Below are 27,996 nucleotides of genomic sequence, written 5' to 3'. Positions count from 1 at the left end.
AAACTATTTATATAAAATGACATTTCTTTATTTGCTGTTTTTTTTTTCCAGAAGAATTAAACATATTGATATTCAAATAAGACTGATCCACAATCATATCTTTCAAGTGGATCATTGGATAAGAATGTATACCATCTGTTGTCTTCAATTGAATATTTGTGGTTCTTATATTTGCTGCCACCTAAAAAGTAGATGGCATCGGCACCATCTACCGCTGATTTATAATATACAGCGGAAAGGAAGTGTCGTGTTTTGAAAGGCGACAATGCTAGATTATCGATTTGTTTGGTTTCTACATTGAATCGGATGAATCGGTGTTCATCTCTTGGGATCATATAGAGATTTCCATTTTGATCGGAACAGGCAGCTCTAATTCTTGAGAATAAATGGTTCGATTGGTATTGATCGTTCGTTTTGTTGGCGGGATTGAATATCGATATGTGAGCGTTCTTTTGATTCCAGAGTACCGAGTAGATCAAACCTTTGTAATGGAAAGAGTAGGTTCGAGTACCAACTTGTCCAAGTTGGTGATAACGTTCAAACCTGGAAGTACGGATATTGAAACGATCGATTCTATCGAGGTAACTGATAGAGTCGAGCTTTCCACCGAGCAAATAGATATGGTCTTGTCCATCGTAGCAGGCCGAGATGAAAAAGCCACCTTCGACACCCACCATTTCACCGGTGTGTTCAATGGAATTGGTTCTTGTAGAGAAACGGCAATACATCTTTCGTTGAGCGAAACCACCAAACACATAGACGTGTTCACCTACCGTAACCATAGAATTGAACGTACCGAGGAATCCATATTTTAACTGGACGTGTGCTTCTGGATTCTCCTTATTGACAAAGTCCATCAATGCCAAACCACCATTGTCATCATCGTAATGAGAGAGCAATAGGAATGGTTGTTTTGGGCGCGACGTCGCCTCTGTTGAGTCTTTCGATACTCCTGGCAATATTACAACTTTAATCGTTTGCTTTAAAAAGTTATTATATCTATTATTTAGATCGATATCATTTATCGTTACTTTATATTGATCATATTGTTGATTTTGTGATGTTGTCGTTGTGGTTGTTGTCGAGTTTGTTGGCATAGAAGTGAATTTGAATCGATCATTATATTTAAATATTAAATCCAATAACATTGAGTCATAGTTATTATTGTAATGATCAACAAGTAGATCATTAATATTTGTTATTCTTTGAAAAAGTGTATTATTATTTGATTGAATAAAAGATTGTAATGATGTTGAATTTACTGTAATTGAATTCATTATATTCGTAATATTATACTCATCTGTTATACCATCTACATTATTATTATCATTATCATTACTATTGCTACTACTACTATTATTGCTGTTAATGCTATTTTTATTACTATCATTGTTATTTATCTGAATGATATTTACTAATTCTTTTAGTTCCTTAATGTTATTGGTTAGTGTTTGTTTAAGAGAATCGATATCGTTGACCATTGGTTTCTTTAATCGATGTTCTTCTACGACGAGATACTCGTGTAACTGTTGAAAGTGTTGTGATATTTCATTTTGGTTTGACTCTAATGTTTGGCATTGTAAGGTGGCAGCTTTCAGAGTATTCCACAACATCGATAATCTTGATTTGATATAACAGCATTCATCACCATTATTATTATTATTATTATAACTAGTATTATTGTTATTGTTGTTGTTGTTGTTGTCTTGATATACTTGATCAGTTTGTGGTTGAGATTGTTCAATCTCAAAAAGTGTAGACTTTAAACCTTGTTTGATATCATCGATATCCTGACAATATTTATTATGATCTATATTCTCTTTATTGTGATTGTGATAACACTTTGAACAAAGTAACCTATTGCACTGATAGCATATATACTCAAAGTCTCTACGATGTGTTTGACAATGTGATTTCTCATTAACAATATTACTTCCTACACCCGAACCATAAAAACTGACATTGCTGTCACTATTACTGCTACTACTATTAATATTATTACTGTCCATTAAAATATCTCTCTAGAATTCGAAAAAAAATAAATGCATAATAAATAAATCAATCATTTTTTTTTTTGTGTTCCATTCTTAATTTAATTTGTAAAGAAAAAGAAGGAAATATGATCAAGTATACGAAAACATCTGATTATTTAGCTAGATATTCAAATACACTACATATTGTAATAAGGTATTTTCAAATACAAAATCACAATCACCATCATCATCCGATGAGATTCATTAGTGGACCCGATAATTAGTCTTCACACCCTCTTTCAATCAAAAAATCAAATGTTTCATATTTCTTTTGAATTATTGATTAAAAATTGAGTAAACTAACATAAAACTTGTTGTATTTTCAGGAAAAAAAAAAGAACCACAGTATCAGTGAAGGAATTAGACATTGAATTTGGTGTAAGAGATACTCCGCTAGTCAGCTTGAATCTATAACAAAAAACCTTTCTCTAGACCTAAAAGAAGATTCATCGAATCCCTCAAATAAATAGGTAGGCATGAGATTTTTGTCATTATTAAAACCATCGGATCAAAATTCTTTTTTGCCACGTTTGTATAGCCCAACAATTTTAGTAGGAATAGGATTCGCCTCTGTAATTCTCGTTACTCCACCGGCGACTCTTACCACAGGTGGAATTGGTGCAGTCGGATTATTACTGGGAGTTGGAATTGATTTCCTCTATTCTCTTACAAGATCAAAGAATAATGTTGAAACAACAGCTAATAATATCTCTATCACCACTGGAATGCCTAAATATGATAAACCAACTATTAAAATTACTGAAATTTACAATAATTTCTTAAAGGCAACATCATCAAACCCCAATGCCAATCCTCCAACAATTGTCGCCAACGGAACCAAGGTTACAAGAGAGCAACTTAATATTCCAGATCATTATACACTTCATGTTGACTTTGGAGGTGAAGGATACTATATTTACAAACAAGATCCAAACCATCCAAAAGCAATGGGAATTATCTCTGGTTTCAGAAGTGCACTCAATATCAATGTTCAAACCAATCAAAGTCAGAATACTTCTAGTTCCATTCCATATTTGGTTCGTCTTTCGACATGGAATGATACACCGACCAACAAAGTGATATTCCCATTCGAAGATCAGAGTGTCAACTATGTCACAATGCAAGCAAACCACTAGCAGAATGGTAGGTCACTGAAATCATTCGTATGTTGAGACCAGGAGATAGTGTTGGACTCTGGCTTAACTTCCCAGTTGTTGGTGAAACCGATCCTGAAACTTGGCAACAAACATTACTTACCAATGCTCAATCAATTGCCACTTAACTAAATGCGACAACACAGTTCACCTGTGATGGAAATTATAAACTTCCAACAGAATACCCAACATGTACTATTGGACTTTATGATGAAGCCGAAGGTACTTATGGTATGGCCAAGATGTTAATTGTTCACAACAGACCAACTGAAATCAATGAATCATCTTCAGATTGTATCTTTCAATCGGAAACTGAAATCAAAGAATCTTCTGCCGACGATTTTTAAAAATCAACAAACTATCAATTTAAAATTACAAAAAAATAAATGAAAAAAATAAATGGTTTTGAAAATTAATTGTTGAAAGCAGTAAAATAATGTATAAATTGTCAAACATCTATTGAATGCTATATGTCTATTTATGACCATTAAAAATAATTAATTTTAATATTTTAATATATTCTAGAATAATTTGATTCAGTATAAATATTCATCAAAGATGTTTCAAATCATTCAATTTGAACAAATATTTTAATTCAACAAACAAATAAAAATGACTCTTATCAGTATGTATATTATTCAAAAAAAATTTAATTATTTAATAACTAATTATTTTAATTATTATTATAAACTATAGAATCAATTTCATTGTTGGGTAACTCATTCTCTGGTTTGGAAAACAACTCTTCTTCTGACATTGTTGGATCCATTGGCAAATCATCGATTGATTCAGACTCCCAAGAGCAATGCTTTGGTTGGGGTAGAAGAAGAAGAACCACCAATGTTATTTTTGGTGATGTTAATGTCATCGGTGGTGGTTGTGGAGGTTGCTGTAATGGTTTCGGTGGTCTCGGTGGTTTTGGTTTCTAATTCTAAAATAATGTTTTTTTAATTTTATTAGCTTGGTTTACCAATATTATTTTATTCTATTCATATATTAATAAATTCTTGTTATCAAATTATAAATCAATTGAATTTCAGAAAATAAAAATAATAATATTATTATAGAACTTTCAAACTCAAATGAGTTTTTTGGTTGTTTAAATATTATAAATATACATTTATCTTTTTTTTTGTTTTGTTTATTTATTTTACATTTTAGTTTATTTCTTAGCCGCTGCCGCACCTCTTGGTTTCAACATTGAAGGAGAGGGAATTACAACTTTGGGTTGAGCTGGTTGAGGTTGACCTGGGACTTGTAATTTATTTCCACTTGGCTTCAAAGAAGCAGCTGCCAATTGTACTTTTTCAGCGAGAGCAAAGTTTAGATTGGATGACTTTCTTCTTTCCTTGAACAATTGACCTGAACGAATGTGGTGAGTTAGATCCTCAAGACCACCTTTTTCTGGATCCTCGTATTTAGAGTCCTTTTCGTCGGCTTTGAGCATATTTTGATATTCTTTGAGTGCCTTTTCGAGATCCTCCAAGAAGTCGGTAAAGTAGGTAAAGAAGACATCGGGTTGACAAGTTGTCTTTGATTCACCATAGAATCCGGTTACAGTTTCGTATTGTTTGTTCATGTCTTCGATTGCTGACTCCAGCTTGGCACACTCTTGTTTGGCAGTGGCCTGGAAGCTGACAATCGATTGTTCGAATGCTCCGGTGGTTGGGTTGGCAATGAATTCCTTCTCGATCAAATCGATTCCTCTCTTGATTTCCGCGAAATCTTGAGTGATATTGTTGAGTGATACTTCGGCAGCGTGCTCAACGTGTGTTAGTTCAGAAGTGTAGTTCCAGAGATCGGCATTCTTATCCTGAATCAACTTGGCCATATAGTGAATCAGTGACATTCTACCGTCGTTACTCTTTGCGTCTCTGAGCTTATTCAAAGTGTCCAACTTGAAACCAAAGGCACCACCTCTTGTCGTCGAACCATTGATATAATTACCAACACCAAGCAGGTATCTCATAATCTCTTGAAGTTTCTTTGATTGTTTGACCTCCATCGATGCATGTCTAACCGCTCTGATGTCTGGAGTCAAGTCTTCCAATAGACTTGGTAACTTTAGTTTGAAGAGATGTGCCTTGAGTTTGGCCTCCAATTTGGGGATGTTCATTATCTGTAACATATATTGTTCGGCGGCACCCAACAGAGTGACATCACCTTGGAAATCTTTGAGGGCATCGATATCCTCTTTGGATGGCACGAATTGTAAGAGGTATGTGGTATTCTGTTGATCCAAGAACTTCTCATCCATTACACTGAGCAATCTCTTCATCTCTGCATTGCCAAGCTTAAAGTGTTGTAGCATAATTGCACAGTTGTTTGCTTTCTTCATATCGATCAGAGTGATTGCTACTTTCTTTGGTGTCTTGAGAGCTTCGGCTTTTGGAGCTGGTGCCTTTGCTGAGAACAAAGATTCCAACTCATTGGTATCCAACGATTGAATGATCTGTGTTTCATCCATCTTCTCCCAGATGGTACCGTCAACTTTGAGTGCTGGCATTGTGACCCAATTGAAATTTCTCATCTTGACCGACGGTTTGATGATTGGCTTTGGTGGTCTACCGCCGGGTGCCTTCTTGGAGCCAGGAGGTGGTGGAGGTGGTGGAGGTCCGCCTGGACCACCTGGGGGTGGAGGTGGAGGTGGAGGTCCACCGCCTGGGGGAGGAGGAGGAGGCGGGATATCTCCACCGCCCTGTGACAACAATGAATCTGTATCTTGATCTGTCGCTGGATTGTTCAATGAGACTGGTGACATATCACCGGAAACATTCTCAATGATAATGGTTGGAGTAGATGGTGTACCACCTAATGGAGTGCCGGCTGGTCGCGAACTGATTAGATTTGGTGAGCTTCTCAAAATTTCCATCTCATTCTTCATTGCCTCTAGATCTTTTCTCAACTGTTCATTCTCTACCACGCCATCGGTAATCTTTACTTGTGACATCAACTGAGCAATCATCTTATTCTTTTCTTCACGCTCTGTCATCCACTTTGAAATATCTTGTCCTCCCTAGATAGGTTGTTATGTTTGTGGATTAGTAGAATTTCTTTCAAACCTATATAATAATGTTGATCTTACTGTAAATGAATTCAATTGTTTTAAGAGATGTTCGATTGTCTTTTGTTTCTCTTCGTTGTCTTTCTTTAGTTTATGTTTGTCATTGAGTGATTGTTGGCTGGAGATCGATGGTGAAGTGGATGGTGACTTTGACTTGAAACCAAAGAAACCACCGGATTTCTTGATCTCTGGGAATGACAGATTGATTGCGTTAATGTCAAGCTCTGGATGTACACTGAGCTCGTCTTCCAGTTGACCCGAGAGGCCAAGATACAACTTCCACACTCTCAAACCAAGTGAAGACGATGCCATCTTTTGGAAGTGATTCATCAGCTGAACCAATTCGATCTGCGATGGTGTTCCAGTTACACGTGCGGAAATCTGTGAGAATACCTCCTCGATCGACAACTGTGATGTCTGACTGGCATTCAATTGTTCATCGCTGGTCATCTCCTCTTCAAACACATCCAACTGAGTGATCAACTGTTTCTCCTCGCTAAAATCTCTTCTAATAGTATCGAAATACTTTAGAATCTTCAAATTCAAAAATGCCTTTCTAATTTCCATTCTTGCCGATACCTCTGCAGGCGAAGATATAATACAATTTATAAAAGAAATACATGTTGTCTACAGAAAAGTATTGATTAGTTAGTTATACATAATTGGGATGATGATGAAATAATAATAATCAAAATCAAAACAATAATAACATACCAAATAATCTTTGTTTGTTTCAGTTTTAAGAGATTGAACTAAAGAATAGTATCTTTGTTCTTCTTTACGTGTCTCTTTGTAGTAGATCATTGAAGTGAGTACTGCACCGTGTCCTCTTGGGAGAATGGAGACTGCAGCGAGCAGCTCAAGGATGAGTGTCTTCACTTTGATCATCTCGGTATCGAATGAGAGAATCATTTGGTTGGTTGCAGCTGGATACGATGCGATATACTCCATACCGATCTTGATCTTCATGATGGCAGCAATACATCTGATACACTCCCACTGGAGAATCGATAGATCCTTACGCTTCGCCTTCTTTGATCGCTTCTTCTCAATCTTTTGCAAGATGGTGAGCAGTGGCTGGATACCGTCGAGATTGAGGAACGACTGGATCCAGTCGACTGGCGCAGTATTCAAGTGGACACGCAACGTCTTGATGACGTCGATCGTAATGGAACGAGTGTTGATCGATGTGATGACACTCTTTACATCGGCAAACGACTGCACAGAATGATGATCGGCGCTCGAAGACTTTAACTTTACAGTCTTGTAGATGTCGGTCTTGTTCTGATCGATCAAGACACGCTTGCTAGCCTCTGGCAATGCCAACATCTCCTTTCGCTTCTGTGGATCAACAATACCGAGCTTCTCCAGTAGCTTCTCAAATTCCTGATCCAAGTTGGCCGTGGAACTTCCATCGTCGGCAGCAGCTGTCTTTGTTACCACCACCGGTGCAAAAGAGACACCGGAAGAGGTGGTCGAGATCGATGACGAATCATTGAGTGTCGATGACAAATCAATGGAGTTTGACGACGATGATAAATCAAAACTTGATCTTGACATATCAAATCAAATCTATCTATCTATATGGTGGTTGTGGTTGTTGTTATTGTTGATATTTTGTATTTGCAGGTGTTAATTATTGTACAATTCTAATAAACAACTATCTATAGTATATTAATTTTAATTTGACTATAATAGTAAGTAAATTTATATATAGATAATAGATATCTATAAAAAATGTCAACAACACTTATGTGGTTTTTTTTATTTTATTAAAAAATATTAAAGAATGAATTGATTGGGGTTTTTTAAAAAACAAAATAAAATCTTGTAATTTTTGATGGGGGAACTTTTTATCAATAAAAATAATTTCATTATCATATTTTTTATTTGAATTGCTAAATGTGTGGTGAACCAATGATTTTTATTTAAATAAACAATTAACATTCATTGAATACAATATTATTGTGCAAATTGTAAACATTTGAATTAGGTCTTTTGTAAATACTTTTTAAAAGTATTATAAATTATCATTTCCTAAATCATTTAAGAGATTTATAGATTCATTTAAAACATTGGTTGTCTCAAATTTCATTGTATACTATTATGGTCAATAATAATACTTTTGCAATGAATATAATAACTATTATATTAATTTAGAGATAATGAAGGCAATCTCCCTATCACAAAGAAAAAAACAAAGAAGAGGGAGGTACCTGCTCTTTATATAAATCAATATGATTTTGCAATACAATTTATAATTATTGTTGAACTATAGTTAATCAATAGAATAAATAATAAACAACTATAATAATATGTCTTTCATTAAGAAACATTTTAAACACCATGGTGATCATGGTGAAAAAGAACAACATGGCGAGCATATAAGGGAGGATACACCATACGGTGATACTTCACCCACTTCCACCTCTACTGTGCCTGTGTCTTCGAGGGATCAGCAGCAGCAGCAACAAGGTGTCGGTAACTGGAACCAACCAAGCAATAACTCCGGACAACAACAACAACATCCATCTTCCTCAAGTAGTACTACTTGGGGTCAACAACAAGGTGGACAACAACCATATTCTTCATCTTCACATTCTGCAGGACAGCAACTACAACAACAACCTCTATCAACACTCCCATCGCTCTCAGATGGTGGTCAGCAGCAGCAACATCAAAAATCACCATACTCATCTCAATCCACCTCTGATTCTCAGCAATGGTTGGGTGGTGATAACAAAGGTCAAAGATTCCAAGAACAATCGGGAGAAGAGTGGCCATTATTTAGATGGATTCGTTCCGATGATTCAAACATTCCATTAGAGCAGCGTGAATCTGTGGTCAACTCTCTTAAGATGCACCAAGTTAACAATAGTAAGATGACAACTATGTTGAATGACAATGAATGGGCCGAAATCATCCCAGCAGTAGGTCCAAGGGCAGCTGTCAGAAACTACCTCCAGAAACACAGTAGCCAAGTCTCACAAGATCTTCCTTACAACATGGACAAGGTTACACAAGGTGTACCAGATCCATCTTCAAATATCAAAGAACGTATGTTTTACATGTAATTAACTAAATATTATCATTTGTAACTAATAACACTTTAATCAACAATCAACCAGATCCAGTTGAAACAAAAAGTATGGGATCACATCAACAACCAACCACTCAGAGTGGTAGTGAACATAGAACAGGTTATTAACTTTAATTTGTTTTCATCAAATTAGGAACAGTTAGCCCAGCATTTGAAAACAATGGAGCTTTACCATTAGTTGACACCCAAGGAATGTAAATAAATAAAAATAGCTTTGATCAGATTTGTTATAAACAATTATCTTTTATTACTAATTTAAAATGGATATAATGTCATCACTACTTAATCTTGATTTGATTTGATGATAGAGTTGATGATGAAGTTTGGTGTCGTTGCTACTTGAAAGTGAGTTAACAATCCTCATTAGATCATTGTAGATCGCTGTTGGGAATATTGGATGATACTTCGCCAAGAGATAGTCGATAATGAAGTTTGACAACTCTGCATGCCCAAGAAAGAGGGATTCCCACATACTTGTTTGAACTACATCGTCGGCAGGAGGCTTCATTTCCTCGAAAAGATAAACAATTTCATCCAACCGGTTTGATTTAACCAATATATCGAATGTAAAGTCATCTATTTGAACGTTACAATTAATAGCCGTACCAAACCACTCGGATCCCAACAACTTCAAATGAGTAAGATTCTTTATACATGACACTGTGATGCTTATGGTTTCTTTCTGTGTCTTTTGATGTGTACCCATGATTTCCGATCTCACTTTGCCTATTAAATAAGTGGTTTGGATGGCTGTGTGATATCTCGGTATCATAACGATGTCAAGTCCTTTATAATACAGATTCCTGTGAGCAAATTCAATCAGTTTGCAAGAGTTTTTCTTTGAAAGTGTACCAACTAACAATGTATATCCAACCTTGATATTGAGCAACTCCACCACATATTGAAATACCTCGAATTGGTTATTGTCAACAGCAAGCTGTAAATAATGGTTAACCTTATCACTATGATATCCGGTCTTCTTGAAACAATATTTTACGATATCTAGGCAACCATAGTAGAAAGCCGGCATAAGGAATGTACTCTTGGTCAAATCCTTATAGGTTTGGAACAGAAACTGTGTCACATCTTTTGATATTCCCAACATCTGAATGTATTGTTTCTTAAATCGCAATGGGTTGGTCGGACGTCGATGCAGTCGAACCAAATAATCCAAGTAGACCTCTGGCGGCTGATATCCAGTGCAACTCATTGCATTTACGATTCCACTGACCATGTATTGTAGATGATCCTTTGAGAATCTATCGTACAAATACAATACCATATCAGTATTTCCAGATCTTATTGCCCAAGTTATTATCCATTCCATTTCTTGTTTATCCAGTCGATTTCCACCGTCGAAAATAGGACCACCCATGTCCTTCAGCACATTCTCCATCAATTTAACGTTACCAATCGATGCGACATTCATCATTATCGCTCTATCCATCGTATAGCTCTGTGATTTTAGATACTTGTAGAACTCTATCTCGTTACTATCCGTTGAGTGACACTTGAACGGTACTTTGTAATCATTTACCAACTGTTTTGCCTGCGTCTTGTAACGGTCATTTTGCTCCAAGATATAAACAAAACATTCTCTTATTGAATATTTAATTGAAGTTTTCAACGCATCAACCATTGCCACATCGATCTGTTCTGGTATATTTCCAATGCCAACATTGGAATTCTCAAACAATAGCTTTAATAGCTTTAGATTTCCATGTTTCACAGCTCTTCTAAATGCTTTCAAACTGTATTTAGCATTCAATTCTTTCTTATTGATTAAAATGGTTATCAGTTCGTGATACTCTTTGTTCTTTGCCAAAAGATCAATAGTATCGTCCGATATCATTCCCTCTGTTCTATTGTTTACCAAATAATCGATAATGACTCTATGACCAGCTTTGATTGCACAATCCAGAGTATTACTTGTAAAGGTTGCATTGCACTCATTGAGATAACGCATTACATTTAAACGACCATTTGAAGCAGCAATATCAGCGGTTGACAAAGGTAGTTCTATCTCCTTACGATTTGTACGCATCCATTGCAATACATCGACACGACCAATCTCGGCAGCGGTCAGATAAGCACGGTAAGTGATTGAGTATATAAAGTGTTGACCAATCTTGTCTAACAAAGTGAGTGGTGCATCGTGACGGATGGCAGCATCAACAACCTCAGCATTGAAAAAGCAGTATTTCAACGATGTTCTACTCCTATTGTCTAACAACGAGTGAATAATATCATATTGTTTCTCTTCCAATAGGATAGAAAGTGCTCTTGCAGGCCAATAAAACAAAGGATATTGATTGTCTATTACTTCACTTGCATCTAACTTTATCTTATCTCTTATGATATCGAAACACCTAGTTTCTGTTAACCAGAGTGCATCATCTATCTCTCTGTTTCTATATTTACAACAATATAAATTATGCTCTTGGTGTATGAAAAAAATAACCCTATCAAAAATTACTTTGTTGTGAATGATTTTAAGAAAAGTCATGGTGATTGAAATGATTAAAATCAATATTGAGATAATAAATAAATACGACTATTTATATAAAGTTTATTTTAGATTTAATATTTATCTTTGAATTTACTGGAATTATTGTTGAATTAATTTATGATTTGTTGCCAATAATAAATAAGATTTAAAAATTGTTTGCAAAAAAAAATATCTAGATTCGGACTATTTTCTGTTTTAAAACTCTGGAGTATAAGGAATGATCAAAAAAGAAAAAGAAATTAAATAATAAGATGGATATAGTATTTGTTTTGAACATTTTATATTTTATTTTAGAAAAAAATTATTTAGTATTATACTATTATAAAAAGAAAATAAGATAAAGAGTTCAATGTTATTTGGGTGGTGTTGAAAAACACCTTTTTAAGTATAGCCAAACACTTTCTATTTCTAGAAATAGATACTCAAGTAATGTTTACTGAAGAGTTGATTGATACCAATGATTGATTAGTTGGTTGTTTGTTTAAAAGATAATAGTTGATTGTCCAACGCAATATTGGTTTCACTTACACTATAATTAAAAATAATTATTAGTTGTTGTCGCAGGTTATGTTGTGTGTTGAGTTAATGATTACTATTGTGTTATTGATCAATCGATTATCATACATTGTAAAATAATAAAATCCGAATCGCATTTTAAAATCGCTTAATGTCTATGAATTGTCGAGTTGTTGTTGCTAAATCATAAAGAGTAGAAATTGGTTAAATAAAATCAATTTAAAAATTATACTTACGATTGCCACAATCAACACATGATCATGCAATAAATAATCCTCACAGGGATTGGTACCTGGTAAAGTAACAGAGTACCAAAAGTCCATACTTCCTATATTCGCCAGAAGAAACACACAAAACCAAATATAACCGCAAAAAGAACAACAGATTGTCTAAAGTAGAGAGAGCTACCAACTTATCAGTGAGAGTGCAAGAGGATAAACGAAATTCCAGTTAAGAGATACCCGAAAACAGCGAATTTAACGAATCAAATTGCTTCTCAACATAGAACCAGAGGAGGATTCCTTGGATTTTTGGGCAACTGGCAACTTGTTTTCCTTCTCAAAGATACGCCAGAAACGGAGAGTCTCATCACCAGAGGCAGAGACGACGGTTTCTCCGTCTGGGGAGATGGCAGTGTGAAGAGCACGGCTGGTGTGACCAGTGAGCTCAGCAACCTTGGCCATAGTTGGGTACTTCCAGACGCAAAGTTGGTTTTGGGAGAAACCATGGCTTGAGACCAACTCCTTGTGGTGGATGGACCACTGGATGGAGCAGACTTGGGACATGGTGTCGATTTGGTTCAAACAGGCACCGGTTTGGGTGTTCCAGAAACGAATGGTACGGTCAGCAGCACCACCACCGGTGGCCAACAAGTTTTGTTGCCATGGGCACCAGGCGATGGCACGGACGGCGGCGGTATGTTGCTCGAAAGTGAACTTTGGAGTTTCGAAACCGGCGTCGTTGTTGACATCCCAGACGTTGACAATGTTGTCGTTACCTCCGGAGGCCAATTGGGTACCGTCGTGTGACCACTTCAATCCGCAGACCTCTTGTTGGTGACCAGCAAGGGTTGAGACGTGGTGGTTTTGGATACGAACGTCGTGGTTGAAGATGTTGGTGTCAGCGGAACCTGAGGACAAGATGTAGTTGTTCCAGGCGAGAGCACCAACACGACCGGTGTGACCACGCATTTCACGGACCTTCTTGGTTTGCTCGACGTCCCAGAGTTGGACAACACAGCTGTTGGTACCAACGGCCAAGTGGGAACCGTCTTTGGTCCATTGGAGCGAGGTGATGTAATCGTCAGCAGACTCGACAGTGAACAATCTTTGGATGGCAGAGGTAGTGGCATTCCAGAGATAGACAGTCTTACCGAGTGGGATGGCGATGACATTTTGGGAGGACCAGTCCAACAAGTTGAGGTAGTAGTCGTCGACGATATCTGGGGCGTCGAGGATACGCTCTGGAACTTGTGGAATTTGACGGAAAGCCTTCTTTGGGAGGGCTTGGACGTCGGCAACCTTGGATTGAGAGTAAAGGACACGGAGGGATGAGTTGGCGAGGGCGGAGGAAGCTGGGGCTTTGGACTTGTAGGAGAGGATCTTTGATTGCAAATCAGAGGATTGCTCAGCAAACATGGAGGAGGCAAGGGAGTCGGCGTAGAGGGTGTTAAGCTCAACGTTTTCCTTGGTCAAGTTGAAGTGACTGATATCCAAGTTTGAGAGGGATGGCATGAAACGGTCGGAAGTGGAGGCTTCACGAGCTTTTCTTTGCCATCTGGCTTCAACGTTCTCCAATGGAGTGTTGAGTGAGAGCATAGACTCGATTTCGGCAGTGTAGAAATTGGAGTTCATTTTTGATATAATTGCAAGTTATAAAGTATAATGGTAGGTAATAGAGGGGGTTTGGAAATATTATATAATAATATTATAAAGTTAACTATGTTAAACTGATTTGAATGAATGAAAGTGTGTGGTTTATATAGTGTAAAAATTCACACAAAAAAAAATTGAAATTTGACCGGTAATTTTGCTCAATTTTTATGTTCATACAACGATTGATTAAAAATTCAAATTTGAATTTGAAAAAAATGCTAATGATGTTCACAAAGTGATAACATAAATATCTTTAATGTGCAATTTGAATATTGACTTTTTTTGAATAATTTTATAAATTAATTTAAATTAGTTTATAAAGTTTTTTTTTATTTGTTAAATTTTTCAAGAGAATAAACCATTTTATGTATTATTTTTTATGTAATATTATAAAATAGTGAGATCTATATGTGTTATCTGCTATCTTTATCGTTTTAGTTACTTTATCGTCGTCGTTGTTATTATTATTGTTGTTGCTGAAAGAAAGGGGTAGGGAACTTTAGATTTAACTGATTTTGTATAAGTCAACTTAGACCTAAATAATTGTATGTTTGAATATAAATCGATTTATAAATGTTTGTAATTATTGGCTATGGTGATAATGATGATATGATTAATTAAAGTAATTTAAGTTATAATGTTGTTGTTGTTTTTTTGTTGTTTTTTTTTTTTTTTTTTTGATTATTTGTTATTAATAAAGTTGTTGTAATTTGGGCCATTTGTGAAAATTATTATTGTTATTACTATTATTATTATTATTATAATGATGATTATTATTTATTAATCTTTTCTTTTTTTTTTTTTTTTTTTTGTTTGTTAATGTTTTTATGTTTGGTATGAAATCTTATTGGTGTTGATACCCAATAATGATTTCATTAATTCGTAGACACAAAAACTGATACTGATGGCAGGTATGACCTTGAGATAACATGGGATCATACCCTTGTAGAGACCTCTGACACCTTCCTCTTTGATAACCTTTTTACATGCATCGAGCGGTCCGCTGTAGATGAGTGGTGCACCACCGATACCCTGCACCTGTAGACGACGTCTCAGAAGATCGATCGGGTATGTGATGGTCTGAGCGGTGGCACCAGAGATCGCACCGAATATCAAACTGTTGACGACCGTCAGATTCTTGTCTTTGCTAAAAAAGTATTTCAGTGTTTCATAGGTTGTGAAATTGATTGCTACGTATGGTGCCACACCGAGTGCCGATGTGAACAATCCTTTGTAGAGACCGCGGTAACCTTCCTCCGCGACGATCTTCCTGTAGGCATCTGCAATACCTGTGTATTTCTGCTCATGAATCTGAACGGTGAGTCGAGAACGAATCAGATCCAATGGATATGTAAATAGCAGCGATGTAACTCCTGCAGATCCACCAACAAATAAATTCTGTCCAGTGTGTAAATGTGATTGTCCATCTTTTAAAAAAAACTAGTCGATTAAAAAGAAGAGAAAAGAACAAGTAGAGAATGAATTAAGATACAACTATTGTAAGTTTGTTTTGTTTTGTTTTGTCTTGTTTAAACAACTACTTACTTTCTTGTATTTCTCGTAGGAAAGGAATTGAATGGCAGAGTATGGCGCGATACGAATGACGTTGGTTCCGTTTCCTTTGAATAATCCTCTGAAACCTTCGACTTTATACATATTTACGAGTGATTTGATGACTCCAACACGTGGGGCTCGCTGTTTCTGTGCTGTATCGGTGGATGCTGCTGCTGCTGCCGATTTATTTATGGTGGTGGTGAGGTTCATCGATTGCACCTGGTTGAGAATCTTGAGACGCTCCAGTGGCGATGTGCAGGTACGCGACACTGCACCGGCAGCACCACCAGCCACCAGCAACTTCCACGATGGTATGTCGCTCGGTGCGTGAATGATAGGTTTATTGGTGTACTGCAGCCAGTACTCTGCGATATCGCTAATCTCATTGGACTTGGAGTCTCTCACTATATTGTAAAACTCATCCCACTCTATCGAGTGATTCTTATTGGAATCTGCAATATCCATCATCTTACTTATTTGATCCTAATAAACAACAACAACAAGTAATAACAACAACAACAACAATAACAATACAATCGATACGTTTAATTAGTCAGTGATACATTATTGTTTGCCAAATGAAGTGTGTTTGTTTCATACATCTTGAATGGACATGCCATGATCTTGAAATCCACGTTGCAATTCATATCTACTCAATGATCCATCTTTATCCTTATCGAAATGGTCGAATATATGACGTAGTTTTTCCTTTCTTTCCTCTGGATTCATTATTCTATACTCCTATATATATATCTAAAAATTACTACTACTACTATTATTATTACTATTACTAAAGTTATATTATTATTATTACTTTTATTATTATAATATTGTGTGATATTGTTACTTGATATAGTATTGTTAATTTGAAGTCTTTTGTTTTTAGATAAAAATATGAAATATTATTTTAAAATTATAAAATAAAAGTAAAAATTTAAATATTGAATTGAAACAAATGAATCGATTTTGGGTAATTTGTTAATGTGTGTGTGGCTTTTTTTATTTTATTTTGTAATATAATGTAATGTTTGGTAATCAATATTTGTAAATATATAATTATATTATTATTTAAATAAAATAAAAGAAGATTAGAAAATATTATTGATGTTTTCGATTTCAACTATTGTAAATGTGTTGATAATGTAATGATGATGAAAGTGTGTGAGTGAAGGTCTTTCTGTACCGATTAAGTTGTTCAACAAATGAAACAAAACAAAACGACTTTTGAAAAAAAAAAAAAAAAAAATTTAAGCCAAAACTACTTTTTTTGAACACCATCACAAAGCATGGCGCCACCTCTCTACAATCACTATTTTTTTGATTTTTTTTGATTAAATGAGTCCTTCGTAGTTATTAAGATCTGATTATGACTGATTTAATAATTATAAGATATATTTATTTTTATTTAATCTATCTGCATAAATTAATGATTTTTAATCTATTTTTTTTATTTTTTATTATTATTTCTTTTCTGTTTTTTGTTTCTTATTACTAGATATAACTTTGAATCCATTTATAATAGTAATCAGAAACACAACTGAAATGAAAGATTTATTGACAAAGATACTGAAATTTGACACAAACAATAATAGCTATTTTTCTCAAATTAACCATTTTACAACCCATCCAGAGATCACTCTTATATTTTATCAAGTTTAACTCTAGAAAATCAAACATTCGTAAAATAGAAATACAATGGTAGTAATCTAGAAATTTCCATCAATTATAAGTATTATTCCCTTCTTTTTTTTTTATTTATTTAATTTATAATATTTAAAAAAATATCTTATTCTTTTGTATTTTATTGAGAAAAAGTTCAATTATGTTGATTGAGAATTATTAATAATCAATAATATTAAAAGAAAAAAATACAATTTGTTTATTAACATGTTGTGGTCTTTTTTTTCTAAAAAAGACAATCTGTGAGGATATGACCAAGTTTATTTATCTATCTACCTATTGGTATTGTTTAATCAAGTCTTCAATGACACTACCACATGCACCTATAGCAATCTGTAGATGATCTCTTTGATCTGGGTATTTCCAATTCTTATAGAAACGAGTAGCAGGGAAGACCATCATATCATTACAACAATAGTGATCTCTTTTCACTGGACTGTTGCTCGGAATCTGAAGAAACTTAACCTTTGGGTATTTAGCTGGGAGTGAAATCATCAAACCTCTGATTTGTTCACATCCAATACAATTTGGTTGTCCAAAGTATAATACAACCTAAAACAAAAAGAGTTAAACAAAATTATTGTAATTAATTAATAATTGTTGATTAGTACTTTATTATTCATGAATGAAACAATTTATTAAATCTTACCAATTGTGATCCACAGTTTGTGAATTCAGTATCCAATTGATCACATTCAGTGACTACTTTCCAATGATCAAGTATTTCAGTTGACATTTTATTTATATATTATTAGAATAGTAGTATTTATTGTTTAAGAATTCTGGTTTAATAAAAATGATATTAATAATGACTCATTTAATTTATAAGTTTCTTAGTCACAGTAAAATTGTCATAGTAATCATATTAAATTTGATTTCTATGTGGCAAAAGTACATACACCAAATTTAATGTGATCTTTCCCATTTTGAATTTTGATAGAAGAAATGGTACTTAAATTGATCTCTTTTGTGTCCTTTATTTTAAACCAATCGTTTTAACAACTAAATTAAGTGATGGATCATTTACTTTAATAATATTCCTATGTTTAAAAAAGTTTTATTTTTGTGATTTGTGGGCTATCAGTTATCTTTTTTTGAAAAACACTCACTGATCATTCCACATCTATTCAAAAGCAAAAGGATCATCTATTTTTTAATATAAACACTATCATCCTCATCATTGAATTTAAAAGAAGGGTGGATAATTCACATTTAATTTTGTTAACCCCAACAATCATAATAACCACCCTTTGGTTTTTCATTTTTATTGGCGTTGGTGTTTTCACTAATTGTGTTAAGTTTATGTTTGCCAATGATTTATCACCTATTGGCAGTGAGCTAGTTCTTTTAAGATTTGATGACTAAATTATGTTTATTATTATTTAGCAATTCGTTGAAAATTATTATTAACAATTTTCTATTTGTCACAGATATAATTGTTTTATTTATCAATTAAATTAGTAAATACATAGTCAGAAAAAAAAGAGAATATTATATAAATTTTACAAAAAAATGGTTTATTTTAAGAGAAGAAAAAAAAAATATGATAACACTTTTGTTTAGTTTTGTTGTTGTATCATATTGATGTGAGTTTGTTTGTTTATTCCCATTCGGAACCTGATGATCCATCTTCATCGTCATCAGAGTCATGTTGTTTCTTTGATGCTGGTGCTTTCTTTTTGGTTGATGCAATACTTGAACGTCTACGTTGGAGAGCAAGGAAGAGATCGGACATGACATCACCTGTCGATGCCTTTTGTTTGGTTGGAGCTGGACGTTCGTCGTCTTCGTCGTCCGATCCTTTCTCTTCGATCTTCTTCAAACGATTCTTGTGACCCTTACGAATGTCAGCGAGAAGATTACCAATTGCCGAACCGTCAGAGTTACCGCCAGCATGGTCATCGTCATCATCGTCGTCGTCAGCCGATGGTGGTGGTGGACGACTGGCTGGAGGTGGTGGAGGTGGTGGAGCACTATTGTTGAAAGCGGGTGGTGGTGGAGGTGGTGGTGCGTTGGTGTTGAAAGCTTGTGGGGGGGGTGGTGGAGGTGGTGCAGAGCCGGATGGAGGTGGGGGTGGAGGAGCAGACGATGGAACGCCGCCAGTTGCAGCGTTGGGATCAGCGGTAACCGGTGCGGAACCGTCAAAGATTGGCATGTTGGCGGCGACGACCTGGTTGGACGGCGCGATACCAACGAGCTGCTCGGCAGCCCATGTGATATTCTGAGCGACATTTGGCAGTGGTAGTGCCGATGGGAAGTTGTAGCTTGGTAAATCGATTGGGTTGATCGTTGGTTGATAGTTGACCTTCATGCTGTCGGCCTGTGGCAAGACGTCACCCTTCTCGACGGTGTGAGGTGCGGCATGCAATGCCTTCTTCTCACCGAGTACTTGCAACTGATCTCCATCCTTACCGGAGAGATTGTCAAGAGTATTCGAGTATTTCTTGTATGGATTCTCCTGAGTGTTGAACAACAACAAGTTGGAAACCGATGGAATGTGGTGTGGTAACAGACCCAAACCTTCCTTTACAGAAATCTCTTTCGATGCAGCATCAATACTCTTTTCAATGAAAACTAAATCGTTTACTTCTAAATATGTATCTTGTGGTTTCTATAGATTATTAATTATAATAGTCATTATTATTATTGTTATTGTTGTTGTTTTTATTGTTTAGATACAAAAAGGTTAGAAAGGAAATAGCAGCTCTTTATCAATAAACAAATAAAACATACAGTTGTAACATCATGCAGATTATAATGAGATGGTTTATATGGTGAACGTGCTTTATCTGTGTATAACGGTGAATAATCGATCCATTGTTTATTGGCGGGATACTTTGCAGAACTGAAAACAGTGATTGCACTCTTACTTCCAACGATTTGATTTACTCTAAACTAAAGATAGTTAATTGTAATAATAAATAATAAGTAACCTGTATATGTCCGATGCTTCTTTTTTTTTTAGTTTCTATAGAAAAGAATAGGTTACTTACTTGTGCATTATCTAATCTATTTGAAACGTTTTCGATTCTTGAACGTTCTCTTGTGACACGTGCACTAATCGAAGTATAGACATCATTGAAAACCTTATCCAATTTATCTAGAGCATCTACGATCTGAAGAATTGACTCTGGTTCTCTCAAACCATTGGCAACAACAGGTACCTGATAGATTTGTGCAGATGACATAGTACTACTCTATCTCTATATCGCGATCTATATCTATATTCTATACTTTTTTTTTAATCTTTCTTTTTATCGATTCAATCTATTTTGAAAAGACTGTTTAAATATATAATATGATTATAATACAATACAAATAAATATTTTAAAAAAAAAACAAACAAAAAATAAATGAGGATGAGGAGGAATGTTTAATTAACATTGTTTTTTTAGAAACTTTTTGTTTTTTAAAAAATTTTTATTTTTGCACTTTTCATCTGATTTTTCCAAAGGATTTTGGGAAAATGAATAAATAGGTTGGAATTTATTGATAATAGATTAATTAGTTGTATGTATACATGATTTGTTGAGATATTATAATATATTTTAAATAAATAAATAAATAAATAGATTTGTTTGTTTGTTTGTTTGTTTGTTTTTTTTTTTGTTTGTTTGTTTGGTATTTTTGATTTGATTTGATTCGGATTAGCGGTTGATCTTAATCTTATTGGATTTTGGTAGATGATTTACTCATCCTCTCCGTCCTCTGGTAATGAATCATAGATTGCTTTAACGATTTCTAAAATTTTGGTGAACGATGGTCTACTTCTTGGATCGGTGGAAGTACATGCCACCGTGAGTTTGGCGAATGCCGGTGGACAATCCGATGGAACCTTGTTGAGGAACAACTGAGTTTCAAAAGCAAACATTTTGTTTGGTTTTCTCTCGTCTGGAACTGCGTTGGTAATTAACTCTACCAAAACAATACCATATGAGAAAACATCTACCTTGTAATCATAATCAACTCCCATAAATATTTCCTAAAATAATAATAATATCGTGTTGTGTTAATAATAATAATAATAATATAAATATGTATTATATTTAACTACGTACAGGTGCCATCCATCTATCACTTCCAACGAATGTTAATCTCTTGTTTGCTTGATCTTCGAATACACGTGCCAAACCCAAATCACAGAGTTTAGCTCTGTGGTTGTCACTCAACAAGATGTTCTGAGACTTTAGATCTCTGTGTAAAATACCTCTGGCTTGCAAGTAGGTACAAGCCTGTGCAATATCCAATGCAATGCTGAGCTTTGTCTTCCATGTCAATGGTTCATCACCAAAGATCAGTGCATCAAACAAATCTCCTTTGTTCATATACTCTGTAATGATATAGATTTCACCGTTATGTTTGGTTGCACCCAAGAATTGAACGATGTTTGGATGTCTAACTTCCCTATGAATATCGACAAGCAAGTACGTAAAGTAAATGTTAGTTCCCATCTACTAATTAATATTTATCATTTAAACAAATGAAACTGGTTGTTGCAATATTTGATAATTACTTTAAAATTTGTAACTCTCTGTCGATCATCAAGTTTGTTTCTTCATTACATTCAAGAATTCTCTTAATAGCACATGGTGTTCCTATCCAAGTTCCTAGAGATACCTCACCGTATTTTCCTGATCCAATGACATCTTCCAATACCAATTCACTAAAGTCGATATGCCACATGTCTTTTTGGAAATGATGAGCGTGTCCATTGGTAATTGGTGCCTGTTGTTGAACTGGTTGGTGTGGTGACACTGGTGCTGCAGCAGCTGCTTGTTGTTGTGGAACTGGATTGCTGATAGGAATTGGTGCAACACTTACTGGTTGAACAACCTTTTGTGCTTGAACTTGCTGTTGTTGTTGTTGTTGTTGTTGTTGAGTTGGTTGAATTGGAGATTGTTGTAATACAATTGCTGTTGGACGTGAAGATGATTGAGTTTGAACAACTTCGTTGGTTTGTGGTGGTGAAACACGTTTGATTGGTTGTTGTTGTTGAGCTGGTTGTTGTTGTTGTTGTTGCTGTTGTGGGAATTGCTGCATCAGCTTTTGAATGGATTCAGCAGTTTGACGAGCGGGTGCAGTCGATGCTTCGAAATAGGCTTTCGATGGTAAAGTAGAGTATTTATTCATTGGAGCATTTCCAGGTTTTGTGAATTGTCTTCCTCCAAAACTCAATTTCGTTGGTTCCTCTGTACAGAGAATAATAATATTTATTAATGGTAAATATACTTCTTTTCTAGGAAAATAACAAAGATCAATTTGAAAGATAAATAAATACATACCTGATGTCTTTGTTGGTGTAGATTGACCTACGGTAGGTCTGGCAGGGTTGGCAGATGGAGATACACTGTTTGCACCTACAATCTCCAGCTCATTTGGACGCTTCCAGTTCTTTCTAGAACCAAAATTTACATAATATCCACCTGCCGGCATATTCATAAAATATATTAAAAGTAAATAAGTTAACAAGGTGTTTGATTACAGTTACAGTGTTGTTGTTCTTAATATTATCTAAAAATATAATACATACCTGCATTGTTACCACGCTCAACTACACCAAGTGCACCAGTTCCAATCTCACGTACTTGTACTCCAGGTTCCATTTTTTTAATGTTTTTTGTTTTTATCTTAAAGAAACAACAGGTTATAAAATTAAAAATATATATAATAAATAAATAATGTATATACAAATAAATAAATTAATTTACAATCTAAAATGATTTGTTTAGGTAATAATCACAGGTAAAACAATAATGGCCATTAATTAAGTAAATAATATCATGTTAAAAAAAAAAGCCATTAGATGATTTTGATCAAACTTCCCATTTTTTAATATTATTTTCATGCTATGGGTGGCATAAATTTGGCTTTTTTGCAGATTTTTATTTTAATTTGTCAAATTTTTGACAAAAAATTTCTTTGTAAAAATTAAAAAGTCAAATTAATATTAATTAATTAATCTGTAAATATCAAATAAAAATCAAATAAAATATTATTATTAATCTTGATAGTTTTTGTTAAAAAAAATGACCCATCTATGATCAGATTTGAACTAATCTAAAAAAAAAGAGTCAATTGTAAATTGTACGGCTCAGTTGATGTATTATGCATCATACTTGTGCTAATATTTTTACACAAAGAAGATCTCTCAAAGATAAGAAACATCACTTAAAATTGAAACGAAACGAAGAGAACTCTTACCAATATAATTATAAAGGTGATTAAGAGTTTTGGTATGTATAGAAGTGATATTCCAATTACATTTGGACTTTGCAACATTATTCCAGCCTTTTTATATTCATTTTTTCTAATGTAAACCAATTAATAAAAAGGTCGAAACATTGTACAATTAATTGAATGTGGTCTGATGCATAATACATCAACTGAGGAATGGAGACAGGAAACAGGGATTCTCTAAATATCTACCTTACCATTGTATATATAAATATATTTGGAATAAAAGTTGATTAAGAATTAGACTATCATCTACATTTTATTATTTGATTTTCTTTAAAAAGGAAAGATGTATTACTTTTAAAAGTTGTGGTTGAATATTAATTGTCGACAGTGCACAGCTGTAACTATGAAATGATAAAGATACTAGTAAAAATAGAAAAGTGTACTGCTGTGATTAACTTAAATTTTAATTATTTTATTGAATATATTATTATTATATGTTTAAAATTAAATGATTTTATGATCTCATTACGAGTTGTAATCCAGATGCTTCCTTTCCAATTTCAGCTAAATTACAAACTTTGCAAACTTGTCCCTTGAGATTTGGCAGGTAGGAAGACATGCAAAGTGGACATTTGACAGATGGCGAACCTCTATAGATTGGTGTCATAGTCTCACCACAAACAACGAATGGATTACGCTCGTCGTAGTTCAAGTTGGAATCGGGTGCAGCTGGACTCTGTTGTGAGGCTGTGATAACTTTACGTGCTTGCACTGCAAGTTCTTGAGGTGGTGACAAATCCAAAAGACGCTTGGCAAACGAAGCCGCAGCAGCAAAGTATTTGGCACGGTAACAACAATTCATGGCGGCACGGATAGTCAACAAAATATGTGAGGATTGCAGTGTGCAGTGAGTGAAATACGCTGCCAACTCTGCTTGTCGCTTGGGGTCGTCGTTGAGAGTTCTACGTTCGGTCTCCAAACGGATACCGGCAATATATTCACGACAGATTCCAATGAGCTCACGAACTTCGTTGAATTCCTGACGCGATTCAACTGTGCTCACCAAACAGCACTGTAAAATATTGGAGAAATGCTCCTGTGCCTCTGGAAGTTTTCCAATTGTGAAAGCGGGATATGCTTGAGTTTTGAGACGATCCAAAAGATAGTTGATGCCGTAGGAAATGAATGGTTGTCCGTGCTTACGCTGGACTGGTTCGATGAGTGACGAAGTCGAAGCGATACCACCGAGCGACAAACGAGCACCCATATGAATGGACAAGAACAACTGACGAAGTGGTTCAAAGTTGACGATACCGACCTGTTGATTAAAGATATTCATTGCAGTCTCAAAAGAGCCGGCTGCAACATGATCGACTGCGAAATTTGAATTTCTTGTCCAGATTTGTGCAAACGATGGTCCTGGTTGTGGAGCGACAAAGAAATTATCTTGATTCGAAGCTGCAATCTTGACGTCGTCACCACCCCAACCTTCGCCAGTGGTTTCGATATCGAGATCATCATCCCATCCACCACCTTCTTCTCTATTGTTATTGCTATTGTTGTTGTTGGCATTTTCATCTTCATCCATGATGTCATCATCCCAACCACCTCCGCCAATCGGAGTGGATCCACCACCGGATCCAACCTGTTCTTCCAATCCAAACTTACCGACCTCTCCGTTGTTCATATCGATCGATGTCTTGGCAATATTCAAGAGTGGCCAATTGATTTCCGGTGCTTGGTAGACTGGCTTGGGTGGGAGCAGTGGGGTGACGTGTTTGGGGAGTGCTGGCAATTGGCCCTTGCCGTCAGCAGTGATATGTGAAGCGATTTGCTCTGCTTTTTCCTTTAGGTTGTTGGTGGCAGCGGTAATATATGCCAAATGATTCAGACCAGCTTCATGGAGTAGTTTTACACGCTCCTCAACATCACCCAAATACAAAGAGTACTGGAACTTTGACATGATATCGGTGTTGTCATAGTTTATCATCTTTTTGAGGGTGGTAAGATTACCGGTGAGGAGATGGAGGAATGAAAGACGATCGAAATCACCGGTTCTACTGTATGCCATTTCGACGATCTGTTGATTTCCTTGACGGAGTGCTTCGACACCGAGACGAGTCCAACATTCCTTGTCGTCGAGAATCTTGGCCGACTGCAGCGCAATGTCGATATTTCCACATTCCAACGCCAGATTGAAACGAGTACGATCGTCCTTTACGAAATGAACAACATCTGGATAGCCCTTACGTTGGAGATAACCAATGATGGAACGACCGACCAATCGCGACTCTCTGAGAATCTTGATGACGTCACCATAACGCTTCTGGAGCAGTGACAACTTGAGTATGTATTCTGTATTGTCAATCTCAATGACACGCTTCTTGAATTCACGATCGATGGCAAATACTTTGCTACCCTTGACACCGGTCAAGTACATGGTGCTGTCCATTGTCTTGATGGTTCCATTGTCACCGTTTGGCAACAAGTATTTCAAGTGGTTGGAGGTGGTGTAGATAAAGACACCGTGTTCGTCCCAGACACCAGACTTTGGAAGTACACTCTCACCGACGACACAGATCTGTTCGAGACGACGGTTGGCGAGAATGATAGAGTCACGACCCATCATAGCGACATAGCTGAAATCCTTTGACCAAACAACGTAACGGATCGATGGAACTGCAATCTCGGCGACTGGATTCTTCTGTTGGATGTCATAGAGAATCATTTTCTCGTCGGTCATCACAAGGATGTGTCCAACGGGTGCTGGGAAGAGCCATTCCACTGTCTGAGCCGGTTGGAATCTCTTGACTTCCTCGTTGTTGAGATCCTTGATGACAATGTTGTTACCCTTGTCGAGCACAGCGAAACGGTTCGATCCGACAAAGATGGCAGCGGCACCAGTTCCCTTCTTGGTGTCTACTTGGTTGGTGTCACGTGTTGGAATACGATAGAGGTGGTAGGTTCCGGCGTCGGCATCCGACGACACCAAGACAGAACGCTCGGCAGCGTTGTAGCTCATCACAGTGGTTCCATTGTTCGATGGAATCTTGGAGATGTTGAACAAAACAACGGAACGACCAGTGGAAAAGTCGTAGGAGTTGAAGTGTTTCTTCTTGAGGTAGAAGATACCGTCGGTTCCGTTCAATACAAAGGTTGGACGTTCACGCTCCAACTTGAAGACGATCATACCGGAATCGTGACCGGCGGCAAACAAATTGGCGTTGGGATGACTTGCAAGCGTCCAGAAACGATCGTGTTCACGACGGATCGTCTGGATGGTTGTCTTCTTGGCCATGTCCCAGACACGGATTGTCTTGTCCTCAGAGTCAGAGATGATCAGGTCTTGACGTGGGTGGAACAGAGCACACGAAACATTGTTGAAATGACCACGGAACGAGTCGACGTTGTCGTTCATCTTCCAGAGCTTGACTTGGTGGTCGTCCGATGCCGAAACGATGTATGGTTGAGTGGGATGGAAAGCGGCCCAGTTGACACCACGGTCGTGTCCCTCGAGCGACAACTTCACGACGACGTCGGTACCAAAGATCTCCTCTTGAAGACGCATGGTGTCGTTCTGTGGGTATGGCTTGATGGTGGTAGTCTTCTTCTTGAGACCAGAGATATCCCAGATTCTGATGGTCTGATCGAGCGATGCGGAAACGATCAGGTCGTCCTTTGGATGGAAACTGGCGCACATCACATAATGATTGTGGCCATTCAACTCGGCGATGCAGGTACGCGATTGCCAGTTCCAAATACGAATGACTTGGTCGTCCGATGCCGAGAGGATCCAAGGTGCCTCGCGATGGAACTCCACAGTTCTAATATAATCCTTGTGTCCCTTCAATGTGAACAAACAACGTCTTTGTTTATAATTCCAAACTTTAATCTTATAGTCATCACCACCGGAAACAAACAATGGTTGAGTCATATGGAAATTTACACCTCTAACAGGACCTATAAAATTTTATTATTATTGTTGTTATAGATTAGATTGAAAGTGTTCAACATTTCAGCAAAAATCATCACAATCATCATCATCATTATTATCAACTTTAATCAACATACCATCATGTTCTTCAAACTTTTCCAAAAGTGTTTTAATACGATAGTCATAGAGATGAATAGCACCAGAGTGAAGACTTGCAAGAATCCATGGACGTGTTGGATGGAAACTAAGTCCTTTTACTCTATTACTTTTTGTTTCATATTTATATAACATTTTTTTTTCTTTTTCTATATCCTCTCTCTATACTATAATACAATATTATTATCTAACAAACAATCTAAATGTTATATCTATTCTATTCTATTCTATTCTATTCTAAA

The 27,996-nt window shown here is 35.9% G+C and overlaps 12 protein-coding genes across 12 annotated transcripts; 3 read left to right on the top strand and 9 right to left on the bottom strand.

The window, feature by feature from the left end:
• Window positions 1-56: 56 nt before the first annotated feature.
• On the bottom strand, window positions 57-2,009 carry PPL_03087 (uncharacterized protein; the record flags this gene model as incomplete). The annotated part of the gene is made up of 1 exon (XM_020574059.1): window positions 57-2,009. The coding sequence occupies one exon, from the start codon at window positions 2,007-2,009 to the stop codon at window positions 57-59; it is 1,953 nt and encodes a 650-aa protein (XP_020436131.1).
• A 110-nt stretch (window positions 2,010-2,119) lies between these two features.
• PPL_03086 (uncharacterized protein) lies at window positions 2,120-3,534 on the top strand (the record flags this gene model as incomplete). The annotated part of the gene is made up of 4 exons (XM_020574058.1): window positions 2,120-2,187; window positions 2,360-2,411; window positions 2,504-3,109; window positions 3,334-3,534. 4 exons carry the CDS (start codon window positions 2,120-2,122, stop codon window positions 3,532-3,534), a joined length of 927 nt encoding a protein of 308 aa, XP_020436130.1.
• Window positions 3,535-3,799: 265 nt separating this feature from the next.
• Window positions 3,800-4,116, top strand: PPL_03085 (uncharacterized protein; the record flags this gene model as incomplete). The annotated part of the gene is made up of 2 exons (XM_020574057.1): window positions 3,800-3,812; window positions 3,884-4,116. 2 exons carry the CDS (start codon window positions 3,800-3,802, stop codon window positions 4,114-4,116), a joined length of 246 nt encoding a protein of 81 aa, XP_020436129.1.
• Window positions 4,117-4,349: 233 nt separating this feature from the next.
• On the bottom strand, window positions 4,350-7,811 carry forH (actin binding protein; the record flags this gene model as incomplete). Its single annotated transcript, XM_020574056.1, has 4 exons — window positions 4,350-6,203; window positions 6,273-6,404; window positions 6,621-6,878; window positions 6,966-7,811. The coding sequence occupies 4 exons, from the start codon at window positions 7,809-7,811 to the stop codon at window positions 4,350-4,352; spliced, it is 3,090 nt and encodes a 1,029-aa protein (XP_020436128.1).
• Window positions 7,812-8,566: 755 nt separating this feature from the next.
• Window positions 8,567-9,325, top strand: PPL_03083 (uncharacterized protein; the record flags this gene model as incomplete). Its single annotated transcript, XM_020574055.1, has 1 exon — window positions 8,567-9,325. One exon carries the CDS (start codon window positions 8,567-8,569, stop codon window positions 9,323-9,325), a length of 759 nt encoding a protein of 252 aa, XP_020436127.1.
• Window positions 9,326-9,601: 276 nt separating this feature from the next.
• PPL_03082 (uncharacterized protein) lies at window positions 9,602-12,513 on the bottom strand (the record flags this gene model as incomplete). The annotated part of the gene is made up of 3 exons (XM_020574054.1): window positions 9,602-10,456; window positions 10,571-11,762; window positions 12,485-12,513. 3 exons carry the CDS (start codon window positions 12,511-12,513, stop codon window positions 9,602-9,604), a joined length of 2,076 nt encoding a protein of 691 aa, XP_020436126.1.
• A 339-nt stretch (window positions 12,514-12,852) lies between these two features.
• On the bottom strand, window positions 12,853-14,229 carry cdc20 (WD40 repeat domain-containing protein; the record flags this gene model as incomplete). The annotated part of the gene is made up of 1 exon (XM_020574053.1): window positions 12,853-14,229. The coding sequence occupies one exon, from the start codon at window positions 14,227-14,229 to the stop codon at window positions 12,853-12,855; it is 1,377 nt and encodes a 458-aa protein (XP_020436125.1).
• An 846-nt stretch (window positions 14,230-15,075) lies between these two features.
• On the bottom strand, window positions 15,076-17,317 carry mcfB (EF-hand domain-containing protein; the record flags this gene model as incomplete). Its single annotated transcript, XM_020574052.1, has 4 exons — window positions 15,076-15,677; window positions 15,792-16,287; window positions 16,405-16,545; window positions 17,297-17,317. The coding sequence occupies 4 exons, from the start codon at window positions 17,315-17,317 to the stop codon at window positions 15,076-15,078; spliced, it is 1,260 nt and encodes a 419-aa protein (XP_020436124.1).
• A 443-nt stretch (window positions 17,318-17,760) lies between these two features.
• Window positions 17,761-18,220, bottom strand: PPL_03079 (uncharacterized protein; the record flags this gene model as incomplete). Its single annotated transcript, XM_020574051.1, has 2 exons — window positions 17,761-18,036; window positions 18,134-18,220. The coding sequence occupies 2 exons, from the start codon at window positions 18,218-18,220 to the stop codon at window positions 17,761-17,763; spliced, it is 363 nt and encodes a 120-aa protein (XP_020436123.1).
• Window positions 18,221-19,084: 864 nt separating this feature from the next.
• PPL_03078 (uncharacterized protein) lies at window positions 19,085-20,672 on the bottom strand (the record flags this gene model as incomplete). The annotated part of the gene is made up of 3 exons (XM_020574050.1): window positions 19,085-20,095; window positions 20,218-20,379; window positions 20,478-20,672. The coding sequence occupies 3 exons, from the start codon at window positions 20,670-20,672 to the stop codon at window positions 19,085-19,087; spliced, it is 1,368 nt and encodes a 455-aa protein (XP_020436122.1).
• A 74-nt stretch (window positions 20,673-20,746) lies between these two features.
• Window positions 20,747-23,087, bottom strand: PPL_03077 (serine/threonine kinase; the record flags this gene model as incomplete). Its single annotated transcript, XM_020574049.1, is given in 7 exon segments — window positions 20,747-20,765; window positions 21,177-21,466; window positions 21,543-21,888; window positions 21,998-22,673; window positions 22,767-22,841; window positions 22,897-22,995; window positions 23,015-23,087. 7 exon segments carry the CDS (start codon window positions 23,085-23,087, stop codon window positions 20,747-20,749), a joined length of 1,578 nt encoding a protein of 525 aa, XP_020436121.1.
• Window positions 23,088-24,178: 1,091 nt separating this feature from the next.
• On the bottom strand, window positions 24,179-27,889 carry copA (WD40 repeat-containing protein; the record flags this gene model as incomplete). Its single annotated transcript, XM_020574048.1, has 2 exons — window positions 24,179-27,624; window positions 27,736-27,889. 2 exons carry the CDS (start codon window positions 27,887-27,889, stop codon window positions 24,179-24,181), a joined length of 3,600 nt encoding a protein of 1,199 aa, XP_020436120.1.
• Window positions 27,890-27,996: the final 107 nt, after the last annotated feature.

Source organism: Heterostelium album (assembly GCF_000004825.1).
Source record: "Heterostelium album PN500 unplaced genomic scaffold PPL_scaffold3, whole genome shotgun sequence".
Lineage (NCBI taxonomy): Eukaryota > Evosea > Eumycetozoa > Acytosteliales > Acytosteliaceae > Heterostelium > Heterostelium album.
Note: the sequence above shows the minus strand (reverse complement) of the source record. Positions and strands in the feature narration are given on the sequence as shown.